The following is a 27,198-nucleotide window of genomic DNA, read 5'->3' on the forward strand; positions in this document are numbered from 1 at the left end:
TCAAAGCACTGAGAGAGGTGCCAGAGAGGACAGAGCCAGGTGATAGCCAAGATAACATTGTTTTGGTTCCGTTTGTATTCAAGTTTTATTTCTATTACATTACCACAATTCTTCCTTTTTTTTTTTTTTTTGCTATTATTTCAAGATAGGTTCTCAACTATGTGTCGTAGGCTGGTTTTAAAACCCATGACACTCCTCCTGCCTTAGCCTCCAGGTGCTAAGATTAGGCATGTGCCACTGTGGCTGGTGTCCTCCTCTCCATTAGATGTCAGCCAGGTGTCCCTTAAATAAAATTGACTCCTTGGTGAATTTGAAGCGAAACATGAGGTGAAGAGGTGAGAACTGCCAGTGTTGCTGTGTGCCCGCCTCCAAAAGTTAAAACAACGCCATTTTGTTGTTGCTCATATTCTTGTAGGTTGGCAGTCTTTAGTCATCTGGGGGGCAAGCTGGCCTCAGTTGTCTAATATTGTTGGCTCACAAAGCTCTCAACTGAGAGCCTAGCAGGGGCTGTCAGGGCGTCTTTGTGGGCATCTTGCAGCAGAATCACTGCTGGGTCCCTAGCAGAAGCACTGTAAGAGCAAGCCCTTGAAAGGGCCAGGCTACAAAACACCCTGTGAACTGGGCTTGTTAGCCTCAGACATCACTGCCATGTTCTCTGGGTCAAGCAGCCCGCTTTCAGTGAAAGCCAAGCAAACTCCATCCTGTGCGGGGAAGAATGTGCAAGGAGAGGAAATGGATGAGGGACATTTTTAGAGACTTGCTACCCCAATGTCACTGCACCAACTAACACAGGGTCAAAGCGCACGAAGCCAGTATTTCAGGAAATCTAGATAGTAATGAAGACAAAGCAATGAGAATAAAGGGATCTGAATATTGTAAAGTGTGGGTTAAAATATGTGGAAGCTGTTGATGGAATATCTGACAGTAAAGAACACACCCTTACTTCAGATATCTGGACAACATCTGCCTTTCTTCTCCAGAGCAGAGACGCACATGGCCCCCTCTTCACACACAAATCTAGAGCCTTGACCTGGTGTTTTAAGCATTACAGTTGTGTTTCTTTAATCTGTTCTCTGTTCGGTGGTTCTGTGATTGCAGCTCTGTCTTCACACTTGGGTGCATTCTCTCTGGTTTTTCCTGGGTTTTGGTTGCTGAAACAAGCGGCATGGAAGGGAGTTTGTTTTGATTCCCCATAGCGTCATATTCAGAACAGCTTTGACTCGGCCTGGGAGGCTCTGTGCGCTTCAGGGTCATCCTCCAGCAGCCCTTGGAGTCTCCTCGTTTCCTTATAGTAACTTGGGGATTGAGCCATCACATTGTTTTCCACGTGTTGTTTTGAAGTCTCATAACAGAGTTTTTGCTTTGTTTTATTTTTTTTTTACTTTGCTTTCTGAAACTTGTGTAACTTGCCATTCCTGGTCCCATTCAGTCAGTCTGAAATGGGAGTCCAGGATGTGGGATGATGCAATTTCCGGGCCTATGAACGCGTCCTGCACACTTCATGTTGTGGTCATGCTGTTACCTTGATGTATGGGAATGTTTTATGAACTGGATCTTGCCCTTGAGCCACACAAGACTGGCATGTAATCCAACAGCTGGCCTCCTCAGTAATGCTCAGATTCCTTTGCTGTTGCAGGTTGTCACACTGTGGTACCGAGCCCCAGAAGTCTTGCTCCAGTCCAGCTACGCCACCCCCGTGGACCTTTGGAGTGTCGGCTGCATATTTGCAGAAATGTTTCGCAGAAAGTAAGGACTCCTTTTCCTCTTTGAATAATCGGTCTTTTAAGTGGCAGCGTGGCATTTCGGTCCCATTTGAGGTCATGGTCAGACCCAACTGTGATTGGTCCTGTCCTAGGTCCACATTCTGTTTGAGGAGCAATCCCCGGATGCCTTACTAGTTAACTTGAAGCATCTTTCGGTACTAGCAGTGAAGAAAGACCCTCAGGGTGGACTTTATCCCCAGGAGGATGATCGGGTGTTTATAATCTAATAAAGCTTACCTGAAGATCAGAGTGCAAAGCTAGCCCCAGCCATAGAGGCCAGGCAGTGGTGGTACACAGCTCTTATCCCGGCACTCAGGAGACAGAGGCAGATGGCTCTCTGTGTAGCATGAGAGTGAGTCAGTCTAAAACAGAAACATAACTCACACCTTTAGTCCCAGCTCTGGGGAGGTGGAGACAGGAGTGATATGACTGGGCGGAGAGGAACTATAAAGTGGGAGGAGACAGGAACTCGGGGCAATCTCAGGGAGTCTGAGGAGCAGTGCAGTGGAGTCTGAGGTTCGGTGGATCCCCTCTTCTGTCTGGGTATTGGTAGAGGTGAGAACTCTCTAGAGGCTGGCAACTTTGCTTTTCTGATCTTCAGGCAAGCTTTGTTTATTATATCATAAACAAAATATCACCACAGTCAAGGCTATGAAATACACAGGGGTTTTTAACAAAAATTCTAATGGTGGAAACTGTTGGGGGAGGGGATTAGGTGTTTTTATTAAAAAGGCAAAGTCTTATATATTTGGTTGTAAGCCTAGCCTTTAACAGCTGAGATATCTCTCCCTAGTACACAGATGCTTTTAGGAAACTCAACTTAGAGGGATGCTCTCTCAGTCTAGACACACAGGGGAGGGCCTAGGCCCTGCTCCAAATGATATGACAGACTTTGAAGATCCCCATGGAAGGCCTCGCCCTCCCTGGGGAGCAGAATGGGGATGGGATAGGGGGTTAGTGGGGGGGAGGGGAGGCAGAGGAAACTGGGATTGACCTGTAAAACAAGCTTGTTTCTAATTTAAATTAAAAAAAAAAAAAGGTGAAGGCAAGGTGGCCATGAGTGGTGCTTCACAGCACTGACAGAGTCCCTCCACATGGAGGAGAGATCAGGTGTATTTAGCCACTATAGAGGGACAAAATAGAACCTCGGATATAGAAATCAAAATCGAGGTTTTCGGGTCGATGAGATGCTCAGTGAGCACTTGCTGCCAAGCCTGAGGGCCTGAATTTAGTCCCAAGACACACATTGCACATGAAGAAAACTGACTCCCCGGTCCCCTGACCTTCATGGGTCTGCTGTGGCATGCCCGTGCACACAAAGTAAAATGCATGCTTGAAATGGAGATTTGCTTAGAAGGGGGAATCTAATGATCTGCAAGGATTTTGTGTGTGCTCGGTGTGTCCCAGTGTCTACCACGCATTGGAGATGTTCTCAGCAGTGGTGGGAGAGCTGCGTGATGTCCGGGGCCACCTGCATGTGAAAGCTGTAGTTCACATGACATTCAGGTCACAAAAATAGGCAAGCAGCACGATAAAATCCTGTCAGGAAAATAAACAGAGGGCTAACTGTGATCTCTTCTTTGCTATTCTTGTTTCCCTCACAAGAGGTGAGTGAGGAAGCCGAGTGCCTGCCCACTGAGCATATGCAGAAGATGGCTCTGTGCAGCCTCTTTTCTGAGGAAAGAAGTGGTTGGCCATTGTGGCTTGCCGTTTGTTACAGCCAGAGGAAGTGTGTGCGGTGAGCTTTGTGAAGGGCTGCCAGACCTCGGCAGAATTCACTGTGCCGCACAGATGGGATCGTGGCAGAGACACACCTGATGGTACAAACAGTGTTTCCTGCTGGCCTACTGTGTGTCCAGAACATTGCCAGTTTTCCCTTGCATTTCCTTTTCTAACCCTTGATGGAAGAAGAAAGGGAGTCCAGTAAATTCTAATCTAGTAACGATTTACATAAAATAATAATGATAAACAAAAAAACAAGGGAAGGAATAAAAATTGCTGTGACTATCAACCAGGCTAGTAAGTAGGGCTTAGGACACTTGAGGGAAAAAGGCTTGTGTACCTTGCACGCATGTGAAGTTCAGAAGTCTACCTCGGTGTCATCCACATTTTGTTTTGGAGACAGGCAGTCTCACTGGGTTAGCTGATTAAGCTAGGCTGACTGACCCCAGGGGTCCCACCTGTTTCCACCTCCCCAGCCACAGGATTGCACACGCTTGCCATTTTCTGCTTTTTCTGTTGGTGCTGGAGGTGCCTGTGTCTGCTAGACAAGCACTTCACCAACTAAGCTGTCTGTTCCGTCTTTCAGTAAGTAGTGTATGAAAGTGTGGTCCCTGGGTGGCGCTTTAGACCTTTCTTAGAAATGTGAATTCTTAGGACCCATCCTACACGTCCCGAGTTGGGATTCTGGGGCTAGATTCTGTCTCCCTGTGTTTTGGTGATCCCTTCACTTGATCCTAATAACAGGCTAAGAACCACTAGATGGGATGATGGTGTGGCCAGAAATGGGCAGTACTTAAAAACGTGTGTCTCCACACTCTCTTGGGGCTCTGATTCATCGATGAGTTGGGTCATGAATCTTGTCTTTTACATGTGCCTTGGCTGATTCTTTCATCCATCAAGAGTGGAACCTATTAGGTTAAGGGTCAGGCATTGGATTAAGACCTAGAAGTAGAGCTTGGTAGAAGTCAGGACAGGTGTCCAGGCTATCCAGGGAATAACTCAGTTCTACAAGTCAATTAGAAAAATGTTCACTGGAATTATATTTATGAGGCTAGAATTTTCCTCAGTGTAAAAATGGAGTCCCTATTTTGGGGGTGGAGAAGTCGGTTATTTTTCCACAATACTACTAGATTAGCCGTGATTGGTGATTTTAAAAGCCTATTTTTGAAGATGCCAAAAGATAAAAACTTAAGATACTAGATTAGTAAGATTCTGGCTATATCTTTAAAAGTCTGAGTGGCACCCACCTATGGAACTGTTCAACCCAAAGTTGCACTTTTAAGTCTTCCACATATTTATTTACACCTAAGTGATTAGTGTAAACTGATAACCAGCTTCCCAGCCTAGCTTACAGGCTCTTGAATAATTTGGAACATACATGAAACATTGTATTGCTAGTTCATTGCAACCTTTTTCCTATAGGAAATCTTCCTAATGTATTCCAATTCACCATGACAAGAACACCCCTCTTCCCACCTCAGAATTAGGACTGAGAAAGGCAGCTCACGAAAAGTCTTCTTGGTGATGGTGGCAATCCTCTATTTTGCTGGGAGAGTAAGATACTAGGTAGAGACCCATTGGCTCCTCAGATTATGGTCACAGGAAAGTACCCTTTCTCCTACATAAAGGTTGAGAGGGAAAAAAAATAAATGATTGAAGGAGGAAACAGACGCAGAAACTGGGTCCTAAAGCTAAACAGAATAAATCTAGACCAAACACCTAACCTTCCTAGGATAGCCCTGTCCCTGGTTGCCCCTGCTGGTTTGACTGTGACCTTGAGCATGGATGTCGAACTTTGGACTTAGTTTCTGCTCAGTTCTCACTGACACTACCCAGGTATGCAGGCACGGCGTGCATCATACTTAGGTCAGAAGTGTCCTGGTACTCCAGCATCGCTGGGATCCAGCGGACTCCTGATGCTGTGTAGATCCTACTGAGAACTCAAAAACCCAGGATCCCGAAAGCGTACTCTTTGATTACCGCAGGCTAATCTAAGTCTGGGAATACTGATACCTGTCCATTTTGTGTTCCTGCTGGTTGCAGAGGCAGTAATTTATACAGCGTATCATCTTTAGTACCGCTGCTATTTTTGCTATACCCTTATGGCAGCTTTATTGCAGTTTACTTACCTTTTTTTACTTCCCTTAATCAGCCTAGTTTTTTATTTAGCCTCACCCTAAACAAGAATATGTAAAGCCATAGCTTTGGTAAACTGGTTATTTATTTGTCTGATAGACATGAGAGTTGGTGTAAATATCAAGATGATTAGAACGTGGTCCATGTCCATCATCATTTAAAATGACCTCACCCATGACCAGCTGAGAACCAGCTGAGAATGCCCAACATGAGAACTCTGTAACACAACTCCCTCTAGAATGGTTACTGTGTAAGAGGCCCACTCTTGAGGGATGACTGGCTGTCTTAAACCCTAGTGGGTGTGTGATGTGTTTGTTAAGCAGACCTGGCTTATACAGAATGGGATACTGTGGGTTGGTATAAGAAAACTGTTTGGGGGGGTAAAGAATTCTCAGTGAAAGCTTAAAAGTCACATCCTGGTTATTTATTTAAGATCTTTGAGGAATAATCATTTTTGCATAAGCAAAACTTGCCATCTTACACAACCTGGGGAGAAGAAAAGAAGCCAAGGGAGTTAACCACCCATGTTCTGACAGGCCCAGGTGCAGGGCCTTCACACACATTATTTCACCAGGCCACATTCAGAGGCCCAGTATCCAGAGGATAGCAATATGGACTCTTTCCAAATAGAGTGAATAACTTTCTCAGGAACACCAGCTATTACATGTCGGGGGGTAGGGGGGATCAAAGTCTGCTTGACGCTGTAGCCTTTGATTTTTCTGCTCTGTTGGTTTTGCTCCTGATACTACCAAACATATGAAGCCTGTGTTGTTGTTGTTTTTTTTTTTCCTGGAGTATTTTATGTATTGCTACAAGAGAACAGCAATGATATTTTAGAGATGGAAAAACAGATGACACATTCAATGACCTTGATTTCCAGTCTCCTTAACATTGGAAAGATTGATTGATCCTCATTAGTGTTATCAAAAGATACATGCTTTCTATTCTAGAATTGATACCTAGGAAATCCAAGCTTAATAAAGAAGTCTTAGAGCAGATGGTTGCCAAAGAGCCAGAGAGTTAAATACCATCTGTCACTATTATCTGAGTTTAATAATTGCCTGCACTGACCCACAGAAGCGTTCTACAAAATGGATTAGAGCTAGGTTTTTTTAATCTTCCTCCTCTGGCTCTTTGTAAGTGACCCATCTTAACATAACATTGAGTTGTATTTTATGCTAAAACAGTCAGAAATTTGCTCTGTAGCCATATAGTTAAAATGATGGGAGGGCTGGAGGGAGATGTGTGGGGTGGGATGGTATTTAACTATGTGATGAAATAAATTAATAATCTCAGCTTTCCATGTATCTATTAGTTGCCTTGCCGTTCTAGCCAAAACTGGTAGTTTATGGTTTAAAAGTTCTGGGGTTTTCCAGGTTAAAGCAAAGTCATAAAAAGAGAATGCACATTGAAAAAGAATAAAATGCTGCTGATTCTTTGAATATGGAGATTGTGGTGAACAGATAGTGATTCTTAGAAATACTGGGTTGCCAGCTGATCCTTAGCTACGAAATGCCAAATGCCACCAAGAAGAATATAACAAAAACAGTCACTGTTAGCAGGAAACAAACAAGACTTCATGGTTTTACGGTCCCTCATCTGGTGGCCTCTCTAGACTTGTCGTCATTGACTTCTATGAATTAAATGCCCAGCAGAAGACGCTACCAGTTTCTAATGGTCTTTTGTGGCTCCAATGGCCAGTGAGCAAATGTCTAAGCCATTACTCAGTGCCTTGCCAATTCTCCCATTGCTTGCTGTGTTGGTGGATCTCCAACCCTGAGTATGCTCCTAGTGACATCAAGGAAATGGTACTTAACTGGCTGCCCAGATGCCCAGGCACCAGGTGAGAAAATCTTCCACCTCAGGCTGAGGTGACATGTATGAACATGTGTGCAGGGTTCCAGGCATTAGCACAGCTGGACTTTCTGACGCCTCTCTTCTTGGTCTTTGTTTAAAGAACCATCCAAATGCTTTCTTATGGGCAGGGAAATGTCAGAGATGGTACCCAGGTGAAGGGGCCCAGTCTTGGTAGAGTGATGGATGGCATGTCCAGGAGAGTTCTGCCTAAGGGCAAGCAGATACTTTCACAGTGGCCTTGTCCTGAGAAGCCACTGGGTCTGGGCTTGCAGACAGCTTCACGGCTCTCCAGCTTATTAAGCCTCGCCAGTCTGGTGTCCTGGCTCTCTCTGTGGTCTTCTCCACAGACAAAACTTCACCTTCCCTAATATTTAGTTATCCTGTCGTCAGACCATTTTCTCTTTATTCTCAGGTTCCCATGCCTGTTCTTAGCAGCCAACATAGCCGTTCTGGCTCTTTCTATGTCTGTTAATCTCTCTACTCTGCGTCTTGGAATCCTTTCTCTGCAACGAATCACCAGCTGCCCTGGGCTTTTTCTCATGGTGCCGTCATTGTCGTCACCTCAGCTTTTCCTGTGTGTGTGTGTGTGTGTGTGTGTGTGTGTGTGTGTGTGTGTGTGTGTGTGTGTGTGTGTGTGTGTACACGCACTGTTGTCTCTGAGAAGGGAACCGTGGTATTATTATCCATCTGCTGCCCTGGGGAGTGATTCTGCCGGTCTGAACATACTTGTGCCTTCTTTTTAACACTCCCAACTCTGAGTCTTAATTCCATCAACCACAGGGTTTTAGCATAGAGCCACGTGCTACAGAGCAAAAAGAATTTCACGTGGTGGGAGACAGAACGGTGTAAAGGCCCCAGTTGGCTCAATCCAGACCTGCTCAGCCTATGCTTTCCATGTCTCCACCAACTAGCAGTAAATATATAGTGACTATTGAGGGAGATTTTGGATTTGCACCCATTCCTCAGAGAAGTGCCCCTGAAGGAGTGTCTTCTAAGGCAGTGGTTCTTAGCCTTCCTAATGCCTTCCTCATGTTGTGATGACCCCAGCCATTGCTACTTCATAACTGTAGTACTGTAATTTTGCTAATGTTATAAATAGTAATGTAAATATTTTTGGAGGTAGAATTTTACCAGAGGGTTGTGACCCACCGGTTGAGAACTACTGGTCTAAATCGTCCGTGATTAAAAAATTCTGCTTATGGACAGAAATAAGGGCAACTCGGGCACATGTACTTGCTCAGTGCCTGCTAACTAGCTCTCTACAGGCGTGGCCTGCTAACTAGCTCTTTACAGGCGTGGCCTGCCTACTAGCTCTTTACAGGCATGCCCGTTTTCCTCCATTCCCCTTCCCTTGGCAGACCCAGTCCCATGCCAGGATTCCCTTTACTTCCAACTGTTAGTATTTAAGACCCAGCTGATCCCCACACTCCCAGCCCTGCATTCTGCCTCACCTCCAGTTTGTTGAGACCAGTACAGCCATCCAAGTAAGTTCCTCCTCTCCCTCTCTGTCAACGCAGAAATCCGTTTTCTACTTCTCTTTTCCTTCTCTATCTCCCTCCTGTCCAGGCAAATTCCAGAACTGCGTTCTTGGCATTTCGTCTGTGATCCTTTTCTGATTTAGTAGAGTCTACGTCCACTAGCTCTCAACTCTCCATATCATAAATGACCTTTTTTCTACTTCCCAAGCCCCCAGCCTTTCTCCTTCCCTTCATGGCCAAACTTCTTTAAAGAATACACATACATGAAGCACTCACTTCTTTGCCTTTGCCTCATCTTTTAGTCCTTTCCAGTGACAAAAATGACAGGTAGAGTCTGGCAAGATGGCTCGATGGATAAAGGCATTTGGCTCGAAAGCCTAAGTTTGATCCTCAGAACCCATGTAAAGGCAGAACAAGCAAACAATCTGCAACGTTGTCCTCTGATCCAAACATGGGAGTCACTCTACACATCACCATGGACGATAATAATGAATAAAGTGATATTTTGTAAAGTAATGGGTGACGCTTTAGGTTACTTACTGAGAGTCAACTGCTGTATCCGGTGGTTTAAAATGTAGTTTCATCTCAATCTCAGAGCAGCTTCATGGGGTTCTGTTGCACCTCGGTTTACAGGTGCAGCACGGAGGCCAGCAAGGTTCAGTAGTGCAGAGCACCACGGCCTCCTTCATCAGTGACGAGAGGAGGCTCTGAACCCAATCACATCCTACTGCAAAGTCCCTCTGGCACGCAAGAGGTAGACAAAGTTCTCCTTGGTACGTCAGGGATCTCCTTCAGCTTCTCACTTGTCGCCTGCAGCCTCTGAATGTACCCCCTCTCACTCTGTGAAACCTGCCTGGCTGCCTGTTGGTGACGGGCACATTCCTGGGTACCTTGGCCTCTGTCCTCCTCATCAGCTTCTTTTCATCTCCCGTGTCCCAAAGCTACATTTTTAAGTTTATTTAGACAGGATGAAGATGGCCCTCAGGTGGGCTCCGGTTCTGTGAAAACCCTGACGGACCTCGTTTGCCAACCCCATACCCCCAAGGCACTTTTGGCTTCCGTGGCCCCTGGAATCTGCTTCTTCTCCTTCTTTATTGTAATGAAATACGCTTCTGCCACATGGGTCCTCAAAGTCACCTGAGAGTCATCTTCGTCCAAGTCTCATGGATTGTCTATGCTGGGTCTCTTGGACCTTGCCCCTTCCACCCTTAAAATAGGCCCCTTCTGTCGCCCTAAAATACGTCTTTTTTTAACACCTGGGACAGTCACTTGCCAACTCTGCTCCTCACCAACTTGTGTCTATGATGAATCCATACTCCTATCAAAGTCGTCATTATGTGGTCCTACAGTGTGTCTCAGGGTTTTCCTGCTTAGAAAAGCCCTGCTGTTGGAGTTGGAGAGATGGTATAGTGGTTAAAGGCTCTTTCTGCTCTTGCAGAGGACCTGGGTTCAGTTCCCAACACTCACATGGTGACTCCCAACTGCTCGTACTCCAGTTCCCAGGGTATTCTATGCCCTCTTGTGGCTACCAGGCACACACATGATACATACACATAATTCAGGTAAAATACTCATACACATAAAATACATTAAAATATTTTTAAATATTTGAAACAATGGCCCTTCTGTTCCCAGCACCTACCTGTCTTCTTTTGTCTTCTGTATCGGTACCAAGAGCTGCCTTCTTCAAGAGGAATCCACTGCAGTCTGCCTCTCACTCCACAGTCCTGCCTGCAGCTATCTTACTGAACTTTTCTCTGCCCTGTTCTTCCTGAGTACACTGGTCGTCCACCATAGCTGCAGTGAGGAATTGTGAGGCATACAATGCTTTCATAGGAGCAAAAGTCCCAGGGTGTGTTCCAGCCCTTTCAGCTTGGGTAAGGTCTGGGATCCATCTAGAGATCCTGATGCCTTTCTACAGAGTTCACTGTGCCTAGGAGTCCTCAGACACCTCCTGTGTACAACTTGAGACATTTGCCGTTCCTCGCTTTCCTCGTTTTGACTATATTGGGCTCCTGCAATCTTAGACAGTGTATAGAATGTCCACTATTCACTTTAATGCCACCATACTCAGCTTCTATAGACCTGTCTTGGGCATCAATCACACCTCTAAGTTGGTGTTTACCAAGACTAGCAGATCTCTCCCAGTATGGGCTCTTTAAACACCACTTGCCACTGGGGAGCTTCATTGTCTGTGACCTTGGTCTGTGTGCTGCCTTCAGAAAGGAGAACTGCCAAGGAAAGGGCTGAGTTAGGAGACCTAGATACCAGTTAGCTGTGTCTTGTAAGGAACAGCCTGGTTGTCAAATGCCAAGTGGTACTAGAGTATAAGATAGGAACTTTCTTGTAGTAATGTCACAAAATCACAGGTTAACCTCCTGAACATACTTCCCTATTTTTCCTTTATTATAAATTCAGAAATATGTATACATACGGTTTTTAATACATACAAACATTCTTCTGTAAACAAAGAAATGGTTGCACACTAAGCCAATCAAAAGTTTTGTGTCCATTTATTTCATAACTTAGCTGTAATTTTAAAAATAAGTGAACAGTAATGTTCCTTTGGTAAACATCTAAAGTTTGTTCCTTTGTTTTGGGTGCTGTTATAAACAATGTTGCTGTAAAATCCTCAGCCATATTTTTATAGAACATTTATCCAAGTATTTCTGTGTGATGAATTCCAGAAGCAAAATTAGAGGGTCAGATAACACACATTTAAAACCTCTGCTAGCTAAACAAAATCACCCTCCAGAGGCTTAAACTAAAATCTGTTTTGATCTTAGGGGATAGAGTTGAGATTTCTAAAACTTAGGAAAGGTTGTATGGTAGCTGGGGGTGTAGCTGAGTGGTAGAGGACCGGTCCCAGCATGTACAATGTCTGTGAGGCTCTTGGTTTGATTCTCAGATCCCCAAAAAGATAAAGGCTGTGAGGGCTGAAACAAGACAGGAATGCTGTGTAATCTTTGGTTACCTTGTCTACATAAAACGGCACCAACTAAAAACAAGTAAATCCGGTATCATATGTCCTTTCTTCTAATCTACACCTGACTCAACCTTTCTGCTTCCTCATGACCTCTGCATCCTTCCTTTTCTTCCCTTCTCACTCTCTTAGTTTCCTCCCCCTCTTCCCATGTTCTCAATTTGCTCAGAGGATGGTGACCCTTTCCTCTTCTCCAGGGGACAAAGTTTGTCTCTTTTAGGGTCCTCCTTGTTTACTAGTTTCTCTGGCAGTATGGATTGTAGGATGGTAATCCCTTACTCTATGTCTAAAATCCACATATGAGTGAGTACATATCATGTTTGTCTTTTTGTGACTGGGTTACCTCCCTCAGAATGGTTTCTTCTAGTTCCATCCATTTTCCTGCAAATTTCGAGATTCCATTGTTTTTTTCTGCTGAGTAGTACTCCATTGTGTAGGGCATCTAGGCTGCTACCAGTTTCTGGCTATTACAGATCGTGCTGTTATGAACATCGTTGAACAGTTGTCTTTGTTGTATGAATGTGCTTCTTTTGGGTATATGTTTAGGAGTGGAATTGCTGGATCTTGTGGTAGACTGATTCCCATTTTCTTGAGTTGCCTTACTGATTTCCAAAGTGGTTGTACAAGTTGGCACTCCCAATACAGTAACTTCTTATGATGCTGTTTAAAGCTTGGTGATGCATGAGAGAGTTATTCAGCCATAACATTCATTGTGGGGTTCCTTCTTAATTATTATGGCAGTGGTAGTAAAGTAATCTTCCTTTTTTCAGTTAAGAAAAAAAAGTTGTAGATAAGTTCCAACACAGTCTCAGATGGATTCTCCTAATCCACGGTCAGTCCAAAGATAGTTCTGGAGCGTCCACAGTGTCTGTGCTTGGGGAACTGTGTGGCCCACTGTGATCACCCTCCAGAGAGGACCTGGCACCTCTCTCTATCTCCTCCTTCATTGGTATTCATCTGGTGATGCATCTTTACTGCAGTTTTGCTTTGTATGTCTGTACCACGGGGTAGTTCTGTAAGCCTCTCCATCAGCCACTACTGGATAGGAAAAGGCTCAGATTCAGTCTCAAACCTCAGGTCTGTTGGGTGCTGTCTTTCGACCACTGGGTTGGATAGAAATAATTTGAAGCAAGGAGCCACCCACTCTGAATTATAAAATACTTGCAGAGAAAGGAGACATTGGGTGCAAGAAAGCCAGTTTTACCAATCTTATCTTTAGTGGATGACAAACATCTCCTTGCCTCCTTTTATAGATGGGCGGGAGGTGCTTTGTCATGATAGAAAACAAAAATTCCCAGGCCTGTGCCAAGTGATGTTAACTGCTCCGTGAACCTCCAATCCAAGTTGAGCCTGGCCTTGGAAACGCCGTCAAAGCACGATGTATTTGATGTTTTGTAGCATCCATGCAGATTTCCTAGACAGGATAATAAAGGGGAGTCAATAGCGTTATTTTCGGTAATACTAAGGTCGGGCAATTTCACTGTATTCCTATGTGGTTTCCTTCATGTGGTGCTAACATTCCATCAAATGGTGAAGTGTGGCGAAAGATGGCACACTGAAGTGACAGGTGGCACTGACAACCTGGGCGCTCCATTTGGGGGACTGCTGTTTTCTTTGTCTGGTACTCAGGCTATGGGTCCTCTGGGTGCCAGGCTGAGTCTGCCTCCACTCCGGCCTTCTCCTGAATGGCAGGGGTGGCATTTAACGACTCCAATTGGCTGAGGATCGTTGAGCCTTTTTCTTATAAATCCTGGAGTGCCTTTTCCTCCCTCCCTTACCTTGTCTCCTCTTCCTTGTCCCTTGCCTTCCTCTCTTTCCCTCTTTCTGTCCCATCAGCTCCACCAATTGCTCGCTCCTCTCTCATCTTATTTTAACCATTCAAAATACAGAGCATTCAACATGATCACACGCACGCCTACCTTCCCTAATAGTGCGTCGTGCAGTCAGGTTTTTTGTGTCTTGCACCAGTTCGCTTGCCAAATTTAAACATACAGATACTAGAATTTTCTGAAGAATAGGAGTAAGAGTTGTTGGTTGTTTGAGTGTGCATGCATCACACACACACACACACACACACACACACACAGAGGCATGAGTTTGTTGATGTAGATGGGTTCCTGTTCCTACTGAGAGGTCTATGGTACTGTGAACTTACCTCTACCACTGAAAAAGAAAAAGAAAAAAAGGCCAGGCTTCCAGAGGAAGTGATGGACTATCTTCAGGTGAAAATAGATGTAAGAGTAATATTATCTCAAACATGTAAGATTTGTAAAATACAGTATCTACTCATGAGAACAGTACATGTGAGTTCAAAATAATTATATGCGCATTGACTGCAATTAACTTGAATGGATAAATTGCTTCTCTTAGAATGAGGGGGAGAAAACTGAAAGAAAAAAACACAACTTTTAGGAAGAATACTGAGCAAGACAAAGTAAATCTTCTATAGATTCAAAAGAAACAAAATTTAGAAAATCATAATTAATCAGAAAAAATGCAAAGAAAATTGCTAAAAGTCAGTAAAGTAACACAAAAACTGCTAGAAGATGTCCTGTAAAACAGAAAGTAAAGCCACATGGACTGGATATTGTAGATTTGTGCGAACAGGACTGAAAAGAGAGATGAACAAGATGTATTACTATAAGGGAACCAAATTCAATAACAAAGTGTGGAAGAACTGGCAAGTAGGACCAATGAGGTGGGGATAGGCTCACGGAACGCTAACATAAAGGTGCCACCATTTTGTCAAATGGTGACATAATGACAGATATGAAGGGCAGTGTGTGGAAACCTGGACTAAGAAGCTGATGGTCATGAAATAGTAGTCAAAAATATTACCAAAGAAACATGTTCCCAAACAGAAAAGAAAAAAAGGCATGGATATGCAGAAAAGCCAGGGGTGTGTGGGGACTGTCACTGAAAGATAACACCCAAGCCTGTGAATGTGGAAAACTCAATTCAGATCAAGTAGAAAACTGACTTTCAGAAATTGTAATTCCAGATGTGGGTTTACCTCAGGGCTGAATTAATCCAGAAGCTGCCACTCCATGCCTGTGTCTTGGCATCTTCTAAGACTGTCTTCAGTCACCGCTGAGTGGATGTAGTCATTCCAGGCTCACACATCTGCTCACCAGAATGCCTCGATAAAGAACTCAATCTTCTGTCTAAAGAACAGTCTTGAGGTTGAACCTCAGGATTGCCGACGACTCAGGACTGCCGACGACTGACATCTATGCTTAAACCACGGACAAAGACAGCCATGGAATTTGATTGACAAGTTGAAGTTTAAGGAGCATACAACTCCTTTTACAAGATAAAGGAGGGAAGTGACTACTAAGAACACAACCGATGGGATTCACTCCAGAGACCAACACAGCACATGGGAAGAAAGATGCTAACAAGGATCAAATAAATTCATTTCAGTTTTACAAGGAAAGATTTTAAAAGGCCAAGCTAGCTAACCTCTCTTTTGTTTCTCTTTGGTTTTCTTGTGTTTAACCAGCAGCCGGTTGAGGCTAAAGAAATCTTCATGTCTTTGTGAAGGCAAAAGAAAAATCTGTAGCTGAAGACAAAGGAAAATCTGTAGCTGAAGATTGCTGCGTTGTCTTTAATGTGTGAAGGTAGCAGGAAATTTCCATAACTGTGTTGGTTGGTTAAATATCAGCTGGAGGGCTGGTGAGATGACTCAGCCAATAAAAGCACTTGTTGCCAAGCCTGTTGACCTGAGTTCAGTCCCCAAGACCCACATGGTGGAAGAAAAGGGTCAACTGCGGAAAGTAGTCTTCTGGCCTCCATGTGTTGCCCCCCCAACCCACACAGAGTAAATAAATGACTGTAAAACTTCCAAGTATTAGTTGAATGTATTTGAGCTAACCAAGGGGAATAGCGGGGCTAGAACTTGGGAGTGGAATGGCATGGTATGATGGATGCAAGATGAGACTGTCCCCTGACCCAACACTTACCTCTCCTCCAAAGCTCTCAGGAGAGCCAGGATGCCAGCAGACCTCACCTGTTTGTACTGGTCACACTAATGACCCTGTAGGAATGTGGCTGGGTGAGGATATTTTTCAAAACAACATGTGGATGAGGCTTAAAAGCAAATAATTTCATTATGACTTATTAGTCCTTATTATGAGAATAACCCTGTAATTGGACTTCAGAAATTCCCAAAAAAAAAGCCTCAGGCAAGATTGTAACATCAGATTTAAAGGCCTAATTATATATGACGAAAGTCATTTTAGCCCACCAATAACTAACAAAGCAGTGTTCTCTCTAAAGACCTTCTATAATACAGAGAAGACTAGGTCCAAGTGAAAAACTAAAGATGAAATAGACAGGAAGATGAATGAAATGAGAGCACATTATAAAGACAAAATGGATAGCCAAATTGTAGTCTTTAAGAGGCTGGGAGCAATGGGTAACTCTGAAACTTGGAATTGGAATTTAGAATACACAGGCACATGGAGTTCAACATCAAGTTGAGAAAATTTGTTCCTTGTGATGGTATTACTTCTGACATTCTCTCTTGAATTTTTCCCTTTAAAGATAGTCTATGCTAATACAAAAATTGAATTAATAAATATTTAACATGAGTGAAATTCTTTAATAATATTATATCAATACAGATTATGAAGTATTGAACTGTAAAAGCATTTGATCAATGGTGTTCTCCTCCCATGAGAATGCCCTTGTAGTGTCTTATTAAAGTTATTTACCTGTTATTGACATTGCTGTTTCCCTCATACCTTACGCATTGTTTAGGTATTAACGTAATTCCATGCCCATTGCTGAAGAGTCCTGCCCAGTGGAGATGGGAGATGATAAACTTTAGAATAGGGAGATGGGCCCAGTCTAATCCTGTGGGTCTTTCATAAGTAGACGATGATAGATGGGTGGATAGATAGATGATAGATAGATAGATAGATAGATAGATAGATAGATAGATAGATAGATAGATAGATAGATATTTAGGGAGAGATAATACTGTCTCAGAGTGGAAGCAGAAGAGAACATCAAAGAGCTTTCAGGTTAAATAGAGCTGGAGAGAGGCTACTAGGAATAAAAAACAGCCCTGACTCACAGCCCTCAAGAAATCAGTCCATTCTATAGCCACATTGAAATGACTTTAGCCAACAACTTGACCAAGATTAGAAGCAAGTTTACTCCTACAGTGTCTAGAATGACCCCCAGCTCTGCTGATATCTTGATATCAGAAGTTAAAGAACCATCTGAGCCATGCCAGACCTGGGCTTCAACCCACACAGAACTGTGAGACGGCACTAGGATTGTTGAAGCCACTGAATGTAATGTAATTAGTTACAGCAGCAATCAGAAGGCAATAAACCAACATGGAAAGTAATGGCAACAACAAAAACTCCAGCAGAACACAATAGAGTAAACAGTAGACATCCAAGAACATGCAACCCAGAATGGCTGTTGCTTGATATCTGAGAATTGTTTACATAGTAAGGAACCTCAGATCTGAGGCCGGAAAAACTCAAAGGGAGCCTGTGCTCCACACCCAGCTAAACATATATATATGCACATGTGTATCGTTTGGTAGGAAATACTTTAGAGATGAGCCATATCGACAAAGGAGCCTTGCAGAGTGCTGTAATTAGGAGTGTGGGTGTAATGTTTGCTGCTACTCGTTTGTTTACCTACAGTTGGTACTGTATATGGTAACAAATTGGTGAGAGGAAGAAAATATTCAAAAGGAGTTGTTTTGACAATGGGCCCGTGCTATTTGTTTGTTTATCTCTCTGGGTACAAGTACAAAACATAGGCATATTTTTTTTTCTTTTTTTAGGATGTGTGATTTCATGTTTGTTCAGCTCTAAAGGCTACTTTCTTACACAAGGCTTCATCCCAACATAAAGGTGCAATGACTGTCTGCAGTGTGAATTGCTTCAGCCACACAAAAGTGTGCTAATGTACACTGTAACCCCAAAGGTAGCTAAACACACAGGTTGACACTGTGATACCAGACTGCCTGGGTTTAACTCTCAGCCCTTCCATATACTAGCCTTGTAAACACAAGGCTTAACTGCCCTGTGCCCACTTCCCCTTTTAGTGAAAATCAATAATCAATAAATACTGTAGTTAGCACATAGCTTTGAAATGAGGATTGGCTTTACTCATAGTTGCTATCCTTTCCTGAAATGTGCAAATATTCCAGAAACTGGGACTTTCTGGCTCTTAGACTCAAGAAGTCCCCAAACATTCTATATGAAAGAACCAAAGGACATCAGTCACCTGCCCCCCAGCTCTTACTTTCCACTTCAAATAGTGAGACTTTATACATAATGTTGGCATTGTGGCAACAGCAACAACAGATACTTAGAAAACTCAGAGAATCATGAGAATGTAACGTAATACTCTTAAAAACCTATATTCTGGCCAGGCAATTTTACCAGGCAGTGGTGGAGCACACCTTCTGGAAGCATAGGAAGGCAGCTCTCTGAGTTCAAGGCCAACCTAGTCTACAGAGTGAGTTGCAACATAGCAAGGGCTACACAGAAAGACCCTATCTCCAACATAAATAAATAAATCCTATATTCCACCAAACTGGAAAACCTAAAATAAGTGGATCAATTTCTAGATACATATGGCCTACTGAAATAGATAATAATTTAGACTGATTACATTCAATGAGATAGAAGCAATAATTAAAATTCTTCTAACTAAAGCAATGCTCAGAGAGCCAGATGGATTCAGTACAGAATTCTACTAGATCTTCGAGATCCAACACAATTCTTTCTCAAATTATTTCACAAAATAGAAAAGAATGAACATTTCCAAATTCTTTCTACAAACGCCAGTATTACCCCGATCCCAAACCAGCCCAAAAACAAGAAAAAAAATCTGTAAGCCAATATTTCCAGTGAACATAGACCAAAATTTTCAATAAAATACTGGTAAACTGAATTCAAGAACACATCAATAACAGTTTAATCACTTTTTAATTTTATGTTTCCAGAAAGCATTTAGTAAGTGATGCAAATTTTTTCAAAATTAATCTAGATGTAAGCATTAACTCAGTATTGGCCTTAGCATCATTCTTCTGACTTAGCTCATAAGGAAATGAAAACAGAGGACTACTGGGACCTTCTCAGTGAGTGTGCTTTTCAGGTCCTTGAAAAACTGACCAGGTGCTATGCTTAAGCACTGAGGAAGTTAATCAAGAAGTGAAATGCGAGGGAGTTAGACTACGTGCGCAAGTCCAGCGAGGTGAGCAGGTTAGACCATTAGTGTGTGAACGCCAGGCTGCATGACGGCGACTTTTAAACCAAGAACATGGGAAAAGCAAGCATTTCTGGAATTATGCTGGAATCACAGCGACTTCATGCAGTTGGTCCTTAGGTGGCCTTTGGAGGTGTGTGGTTGACTAATTAGCAAGGACTTTATGGGGCTTGCCACAGAAATGGAGCGTTGTTAAGAAAGAAGGCCAGGCTGCAGTGTATTTGGGCAATGGCGGCTCATGTGCACATTCACTGTAGGACTGGACCAGTTGCATTTTTTGTGCGTCCTCTCCATTCGGTTAAACAGTGTGAAGAAGGGAAGCCACACTTCCAGGCACGTACAGCGTGAGTGAGAGAAGCCGAAGCCTCCATTGAAGTAAATACGCTGAAGAAAAGACTTGGGAGGTCGTCTAGTGTACTCATAAATTCCAGCTATTACCAGAGATGAAAGGGAAGTGAGAGGCGTGAAGAACAATAGGAAAGAGTGTTCCCCAGCAACCCCCCCATCGGCCTCTTGACTTTGGGGGAGGAGCAGCAGGGCTGCCCAGATGGCAGAGCCAGCGCTGAGAGGAGCTCCCTTGCCCTAAGACCCTTTTAGGAAATCCTGTTTGTGACGGTGGCTTCACCACCAGGCCATGAGGAGCCCTGCCTTCACTGCAGAAGCACACCACACTTCTGGATGGATCTCTGGTTTCTAGTGCCGAGTTTGAAATCTTATTATCATGTCCACTTAGCAAGATAGAAACTACATATTGGGCGAAGCTCAGGTCAGACTTTATTTTGCAAGCATTTACTTATCTTCCTTTTGCCAATGAAATGCTGGTCACTTAATAGCTTAAAAACAAGATAAGTCTCGTCATTTTTCCTGTGTGGTATACTGAGGAATGACATGATGGTTTTGACTGCCTTTTAGAAAGCCAGAAAGGGCAAACGCATGGGGTTGTTTCTCTGGCATTGCATTATTTATCTTAAGAGCCTTGGAACAGTAAATGCACCTGAAAAATGAATGAAGGGTGAAAACTCTGCAGCATCTAAACCAAGGAAACCAGAATGCTCCTTCCCCAAGAGATCCATTTTAGATTAACAGTTGAGGTTGACGCTTTGCCTTCTGCTATTTGAGGGCTTGGGTGTCAGGGTGGACTATTAGTTTCTATGCCAGGGCTTATGAAATGAAATTTCTCATCCCTTGCAGACAGGTGGTCAGGCTGTTACACAGAGAGATTTGACTGGCTGCTGGCCTCTGGGCACAACAGCATGTCCGAGCAACACAGGGACCCCAGGACCCTGTGGCCTTACAATCCAGAGGCTCACACTGACAACCTGGGTTGGGGACAGCTTTGGCTGGTTGGGGTGGTGCTCCACGTGCAGTTCTCTGGGAAGCCAGGCTGGTAAGTGTCATGTCTGTGCCAGGAGGTGCTTCTAAGGCTGGAGCCTGGAAAACAATTAAGAAGGCTGCTCCAATAATGAGTCCAAGTTCTCTACTCTCTTCCCAGGATGGCCCAGGCCTTTCAAAAAGAATTCTGGCCTTTCCGGGTGCTATGCATTACTTAACACGTCCTGCACTTATTACATGAATCGAGCATATTTTCCAAGGCCCATTCCTATGAGATTAGGTTAGTCATTAAGGTAATTATTCAGTAGTTAGAGGAAATATTATAATGAAAAAAATGTTGATTTCTGGAAGCCTAGGAATAGAGGCCTCAGTATCCACTTTTTTCCATGAAGAGAATTCACAACTGTTTTACTATAGTTTTTTTATAAATGGGGAAAGAATCACAATCTAAGTCTTCTATGTATTAATGATATCCCCTTCTTGGCTGTAAATAGTCCCTGGTTCTAATCTCACACACCCTGGAGAGCTTCTGTTCTCAAAGATAGAATGCAACTATATTGTAGCAACACAGGACACCAGACCTCCGTGCTGTTGCCTCTCTTCTATTTGTGAGGTTGTAAATCTGCCATTTGAGGGATATCTGAGGAAGATAGACCAGGACTTACCAGTGCTGAATGAAAATTCCATTTGATTTTAGGTTGAGTACCACATCTGAGCATTGCTCTGACATCACTGGTAGGAAAAATTGGACCCACTTCCCTGTTGTTTGGTTTTGTGTTTGTCTTTGTTTTGCTCAATAGCCCGTGTGAGTCTGGCCTTTGTTTCTCTAGGACCCTCTGGGACTAGTTCTTATTTTTCATCATCTTTCCTAAAGCTGATATGACAGTTCCACAGGGAAGAAGCAAGTATCCCACTTGGATGAACTCGGCCACAAACACAATGCCTTCCTTTTTATCCCAGATTCTGAAGTGGTTCTGTTGTTGTTGCTGGGGTTTGGTTAGTTTTTTGTTGTTTTGTTTTGTTTTGTATATTTAAAAGCAAAGAATGAGAAAGCCTTAGACTTAAGAGTAAAATCCCCACTTACATTGCGTAAAGCATTCATTATCAAGCATGTGGTTCCCAAGTTGTACTCCTAGGATAAAAGGGAGGCTACTTCATCAGCATGCTGTACCCTGTCTTTGGCCTTCTGATTTAAATGGCATCTCTCAGAAATGCCACTGTGGATTACTGTTTTAACCCTCAGCAGAGTTTCTTTCACAACATTTGTCTCTTCCTTGGTAGTTCACTTTCTTTAATCCTACACTGTAAGCCTAACAGGGCAGTCTCCCCACCCCGGGGCTCCCTAAACTCGACACCATGAATCCTCCAGTGTACCTATTGAGCGATGAATAAACTGCTGGGTACTGTGTGGCCAACTTGGCCCCAGTTCTTCATGGACTTGAAGATACTGGCTCCTCATTACCACTTTCTTCATTTCCTATAAGCAGCTAAAATAAGAACTACCTGGTCTTAATGCTTCGCTTATTGATGGTATTTGACCCGTTGACTTCTCTTTGAGAAAAACATGAACTTCTATGTTTTTGATAATAATGACCTCTATTATGGTTGAACGTGAACTGTCCCCTGCCATCCCGTGTGTTTGAACATTTGTTTGCACAGCCCACCTGCTAGTTCTGTTTTTGAGAGGTCAAGGGGCTATGGCCTGTCTAGCAGAAGTGACTCACTGAGAGTAGACCTTGAAGACAGTTATCCACCTCAGGTTCCTTCCTGCCAAGCACTCTGCTGATCCACTCAGATGTCAGAAGTGGCACCTGCAGGTTCCCCCACCCCAAAGGCAGCTGTTCCAGTCTGCCTTCCTCACTATGGAGGACTTCGTTCCCTGAAACCATGATTCAAGATAAATCTCTGTCCAACTTGCCTCTCTGCCCCTGACTTTGGCCTTTGTGACGAGAAAAGTAACTGATGCTGTCTCGTGTCACACAGTATTACCTGGAGGATACAGTGCACTGAAACGGTGTGAGCCAGCTTTGCAGCCTCGACTGCAGCCCCTTGTCACTTCTGAGCTAGGGGATGACTCATCATTAGCCATCCTTCAGCCTCAGTTTCAAGTATTCAATGAGGCTGTTAAGCATGGCTCCCGTACAATGGCACTTGGGGTTAAATAGAACAGTGCTCGTCCTCTGGACTTCTCTTCTGCATTTGGTGGCAATGATTGTTGTTATCCATTGGTAGTTCACTTTCTTTAATCCTACACTGTAAGCCTAACAGGGCAGTCTTCCCATCCCGGCTTCCCTAAACTCTACACCATGAAGCACACATCTAGAACAGGATTGCCTTATCAGTGAGAACATCAGACAGGGGGAGAATTCATAGTCAAAATCCTTGGGCCCTGCAGCGCTGCGGTTCTAGACAGCACCCCAGTCTTAGGAAGGAGACTTAAACTTGGGCCACGACACACTGAATAGTATGGCCAGATGACTCAATAATGAAGTCATGCCTAGTCACGCTGGAGCTCTTTCTGTCTCTACCCCTCTGCCTCACCACAGTGTCCGAAAAGGTCACAGCCAAGCCTAGAATCTGGCAAGACACTAGGTTACATGAATGAACTTCAGAAAACCCTCTAATAAGACTTACAAGCCAGGCAGGACTGTCTGGGGCAGAGGCCCACTGACTGCCGGCAACGTGTTGGGGGCTTGTGCCTTTGTAGCCCTGGTGGTGGTGTTAGTGCTTCACAGAATCTAGAGTGTAGTCCCCAAGGTCCTCATAGACTCTCGTTCTGAGCCACAGGAAGAAATGTCTCACACCAGCTCATGGGGAAACTCCGAGCAGTCAGGAGGAAGAAACTCAGAAAATGATGAAAATGACTCTGTCTCACCAACGACCTTTGCAGCCTTCTGAGGGGAGAGCAAGCAGGCAGCTGGCTATGAGACTAAAGAGCACAGAATGTGCTAGAACTTCTGTGTGGCTGACTGGCTGGCTGGTTTCAGTCAAGAGGAGGGCAGTGTTTGTGTGTACCACCACCTGCCTTTCCAACTGGCTTGTAAGACAGTACTGCCCGCTTCCATCTGGAGTGCAACTCCATTCAGATACCCCTTTTATTCTAATGTTTCTGAAGCATGCTGAACCAGAAGGCTGGATTAAAAAAAAAAAAGTAACCTTATAAATTAGGTGTGGTGACAACATGCCTGTAATCTTAGCATTCAGAGGGTGGGAGCAGGAACAGTAGAATCAGAGATTCAGTGTCATCTCCAGCTAGATAGTGAGTTTGAGGTTAACCTGGGCTACATGACATCTAGTCTCAATAAAAACTTTTTAAAATATACTTATAAAATGAATTACATACATTGTTACTTCTTTGTTTTTGTTTGTTTTATGAGACACGGTTTCTCTGTGTAACTGCCCTGGCTGTCCTGGAACTTGCTCTGTAGAACAAGCTGGCCTTGAACTCACAGAGATCCACCTGCCTCTGCCTCCCAGGTGCTGGAATTAAAGGTGTACCACCAACGCCCAGCTACGTTGTTACTTTTATGTAAGATTTATCTTTAATTATGTGTGGAAAGGTGTGTGCACTTGAATGCAGAGGCCAGAGGCATCAGATCCCCGTGGAGCTGAAGTCACAGGCTTCTGTGAACCAGGTCCTCTGCAATAGTAGTATGTACTCCTAAGGACTAAGTAGTATGTATCTCTGCAACTCCAAAGACTAACTTTTAGTTGTATGTATTGTATATTCTCAATTGACAATAATGCATTTTTAAAGTATGAAGTCTAGAGTGTCTTATTTGTGCCAGAAAGTAAGGAAATGGTTTTGAAAATGTCCCAGGCTTTAGCTTGAAGGAGTGACTAGGCTAATCTGAGATATTTTGAATATCAAAATGTGTAGTTATATAAAAGATTATAACCCACCAAATAAGGTCAAGTTCATACCGATGTAAAGAAATGGAAGAGAAGAGAAGGCTGTTTATTCAGGTAGAATGGTGAACAACAGAGGAAATGATGCTTGACTGATGAAATGGGATGCAGATCAGAAGCCATACATACTCTCAAGAAAGCTCTATGGGTTTTCTTTTTTAACAAGAAAAGTAGAGGGTCTGGAGAGATGGCTCAGAGGTTAAGAGCTCTGACTGCTCTTCCAGAAGTCGTGAGTTCATTCCCAGCAACCACATGGTGGCTCACAACCATATGTAATGAGATCTGGTGCCCTCTTCTGGCATGCCCGTAGAACAGTGTATACATAATAAATCTTTTTTAAAAACTGAAAAAAAAATAGAAACTATTGACCAAAAAGTGGTTGTTAGTTGTGGTTTAATGGGTATTTTTCAACTGTTTGTTGTGCATTATAACATTTTAACTCATGAAATATCTGTAATTTGGTTTTTTTTTTTCTTTAATAAAATCAAGACCAGGTGGTGGTGGTACATACCTTTAATCCCAGGACTTGGGAGGCAGAGACAGGTGGAGCTCAGTGAGTTCCAGGCCAGCCTGGTCTACAGAACAAGTTCCAGAACAGCTAGGGCTGTTACATAGACAGAAACCCTGTCGAGAGAGAAAGGGGGGTCTAATTTGTACGTAGGTGTTCATTACTATTTGCATGTAGTTAAAACATCTGTCAGAATGAAATTTGAGAAGTCTTTAAGGGAGGCTCTGATAGTCTTACAACCAGGATTTGCCGCCTTCTCACAGTTCCCTCAAGGCTAACTTTTAGAGTTATTGAGTAAGGAATTTGTGAACCTTACAGCTTGCCTGTGAGTACATTTGCATACTCTGCACCACGTGGAGGCCAGAGGTAAGGGCTGTCGGTGAACCTGGAGGTCACTGATTTTAAAAGACTTGCTGGCTAATGAGTCCTGGGACCTTCCTGCCCACACAGCACTTGAGGTGCTCAACACAGCTCTCTAATTTTTACCATGGTGCTGGGGATCTGAACTGGGGTCTTTTGGCTTGTGCAGCAGCAAGCACTTGACCAGCTGAGCCATCTATCTCCCTGTGTTCAAAAGCCTAAGACTTGCCATACCTGAAACCCACTGCCCTCTGGAAACTGTTCACTTTGTCCTTCCTCCAAGGACATATTGAGTGTATGCCATCGCATTTTGAAGGTATATTGAAGGTATATCACACACATTAGCTTAGTCGTTATCAATCAGAAAAATAATAAGGGGCCACGTTAATAAGTTCCTGTGTTCTCAGCAGCAGCTGGGAGACTAAAGTGAGGGAATTGCATGAGTCCGGACCAGCCTGGAAAATCTGGCAAGCCCTCTTCTGGGGCAGGAAAAGGGAAAGGATAAGGAAAGAAAAGAGAGGAGAAATGATGGAGGTGAGGGAGGGAAGCCACTCAGTTCTTAAGTGTGATGGTTACATTGTGGCAGGATCCAGAGATGGAGATTATTAGCAGTTTCCCAAAGCCGTCACTCTTACCTGGGTGGAGCAGGGAATTAGATCCCATTCATGTAAACACTCCAGTGTGGTAGAAACTGGATTCGGTTCAGCCATTCTGTCTCATCTCTGTGTCTATAAAAACCCTGTCTGCTGCCCTAGACCTTCAGTCTATAGAAAGAGTAGATGGTGAAATGGAAAGCATGGTTCTGCTTGCTCCCGGCTAGTGTCAGCCCCTCCATCAAACCCCAAGCATCCAAGACAACCTTCTTCCCTTAGGCCCTCCATGCCAGCAGCTCCTTAACTCCTAAACCTCCTATCAGCACTGACCTGGCAGGCGGGGCAAGGTACAGGATATGCACACATTTCATGGGCAGTGGAGTTGTGTGCCCTTTTAATGCCAGCTGGTGTAACAGCCTTGGCAACACTGACCAGCTGAGTTAAGCCTCCAGGTAGTTGTAGCAGAGGGTACATAATTTCCTGACCCATTCATGTTACCAATTATTTGAGAGGATTGGAGAGGCACCTTTCAATAGAGGAGAGGAGCAGTTGGTAAAACACTTTGGGCCTGCTCACGTTTCCCTTTGGTCTTGAACTGGCTTGAATGTTCTCAAGCGATGACAGTTGGGCTGATTGAGAGCCGTTAGTCAAATCCAGTAACAGTATTAATCTGTGGTTGGAAATGACTGTTAAAGTAAGTGCCAGGCTATTCAGTTGTGGTTTTTCTTCCAGCTTTCCAATCATGCCAGGCTTCCAGCAGAAGGAATAGAGTCTGTGGTAAAGGAAACCGTTGATAAAAGAAAGAAACCAGTAACTGTCACTACCCATAAGAGCAAAACAAAAAAAAAATAAAAACAGAAAAGTGGAAGACAAAGGAAACTGAACAACGAAGGGGTCTAAGTCTAGACAGTCTGAGGTTATCATGAGGCATGAGGCTAACATGGTGGCCGTGCCTGAAGCAGTGACTCCAGTTTCCAGTGAGAACAGGAAGCCTTTAAGCACCAAACCCTGCTGGCTGCTAGGCTCTGGGCAAAAAAGTTGCTCTTGGGGGAAGCAGATGACTGGCCTTTGAGACCACTGTCAGTTTCCTAACATTGCCCCTCAGACCACTAAAACACAGAAGTATCGGGCACCCAGTCATCAAGTTACATGGAACTGAGCAGGGTGTCCCCACCCCCATCCTTCATGCTGAATCGTCTAGAAAAAGTACTCAATAATACCTCTGCCTGTGAGCAGTCTGAAGAAATGCATATTGTAAGGGTCATGTTTTCACACAGAGGGCTTCAGATTGGCACTGCTCCGTGGGTGTGTACCA

At 43.8% G+C, this 27,198-nt stretch overlaps 1 protein-coding gene across 1 annotated transcript in view; it reads left to right on the top strand.

The window, feature by feature from the left end:
- Cdk6 (cyclin dependent kinase 6) overlaps positions 1-27,198 on the top strand; it is a 199,244-nt gene that overhangs the window by 139,562 nt on the left and 32,484 nt on the right. Inside the window, exon 5 of the mRNA XM_027389836.2 lies at positions 1,637-1,746. Within this exon, the coding sequence (XP_027245637.1) occupies positions 1,637-1,746 (110 nt within the window). The remainder of the gene's footprint in view (positions 1-1,636; positions 1,747-27,198) is intronic.

Source organism: Cricetulus griseus (genome assembly GCF_003668045.3).
Source record: "Cricetulus griseus strain 17A/GY chromosome 1 unlocalized genomic scaffold, alternate assembly CriGri-PICRH-1.0 chr1_0, whole genome shotgun sequence".
NCBI lineage: Eukaryota > Metazoa > Chordata > Mammalia > Rodentia > Cricetidae > Cricetulus > Cricetulus griseus.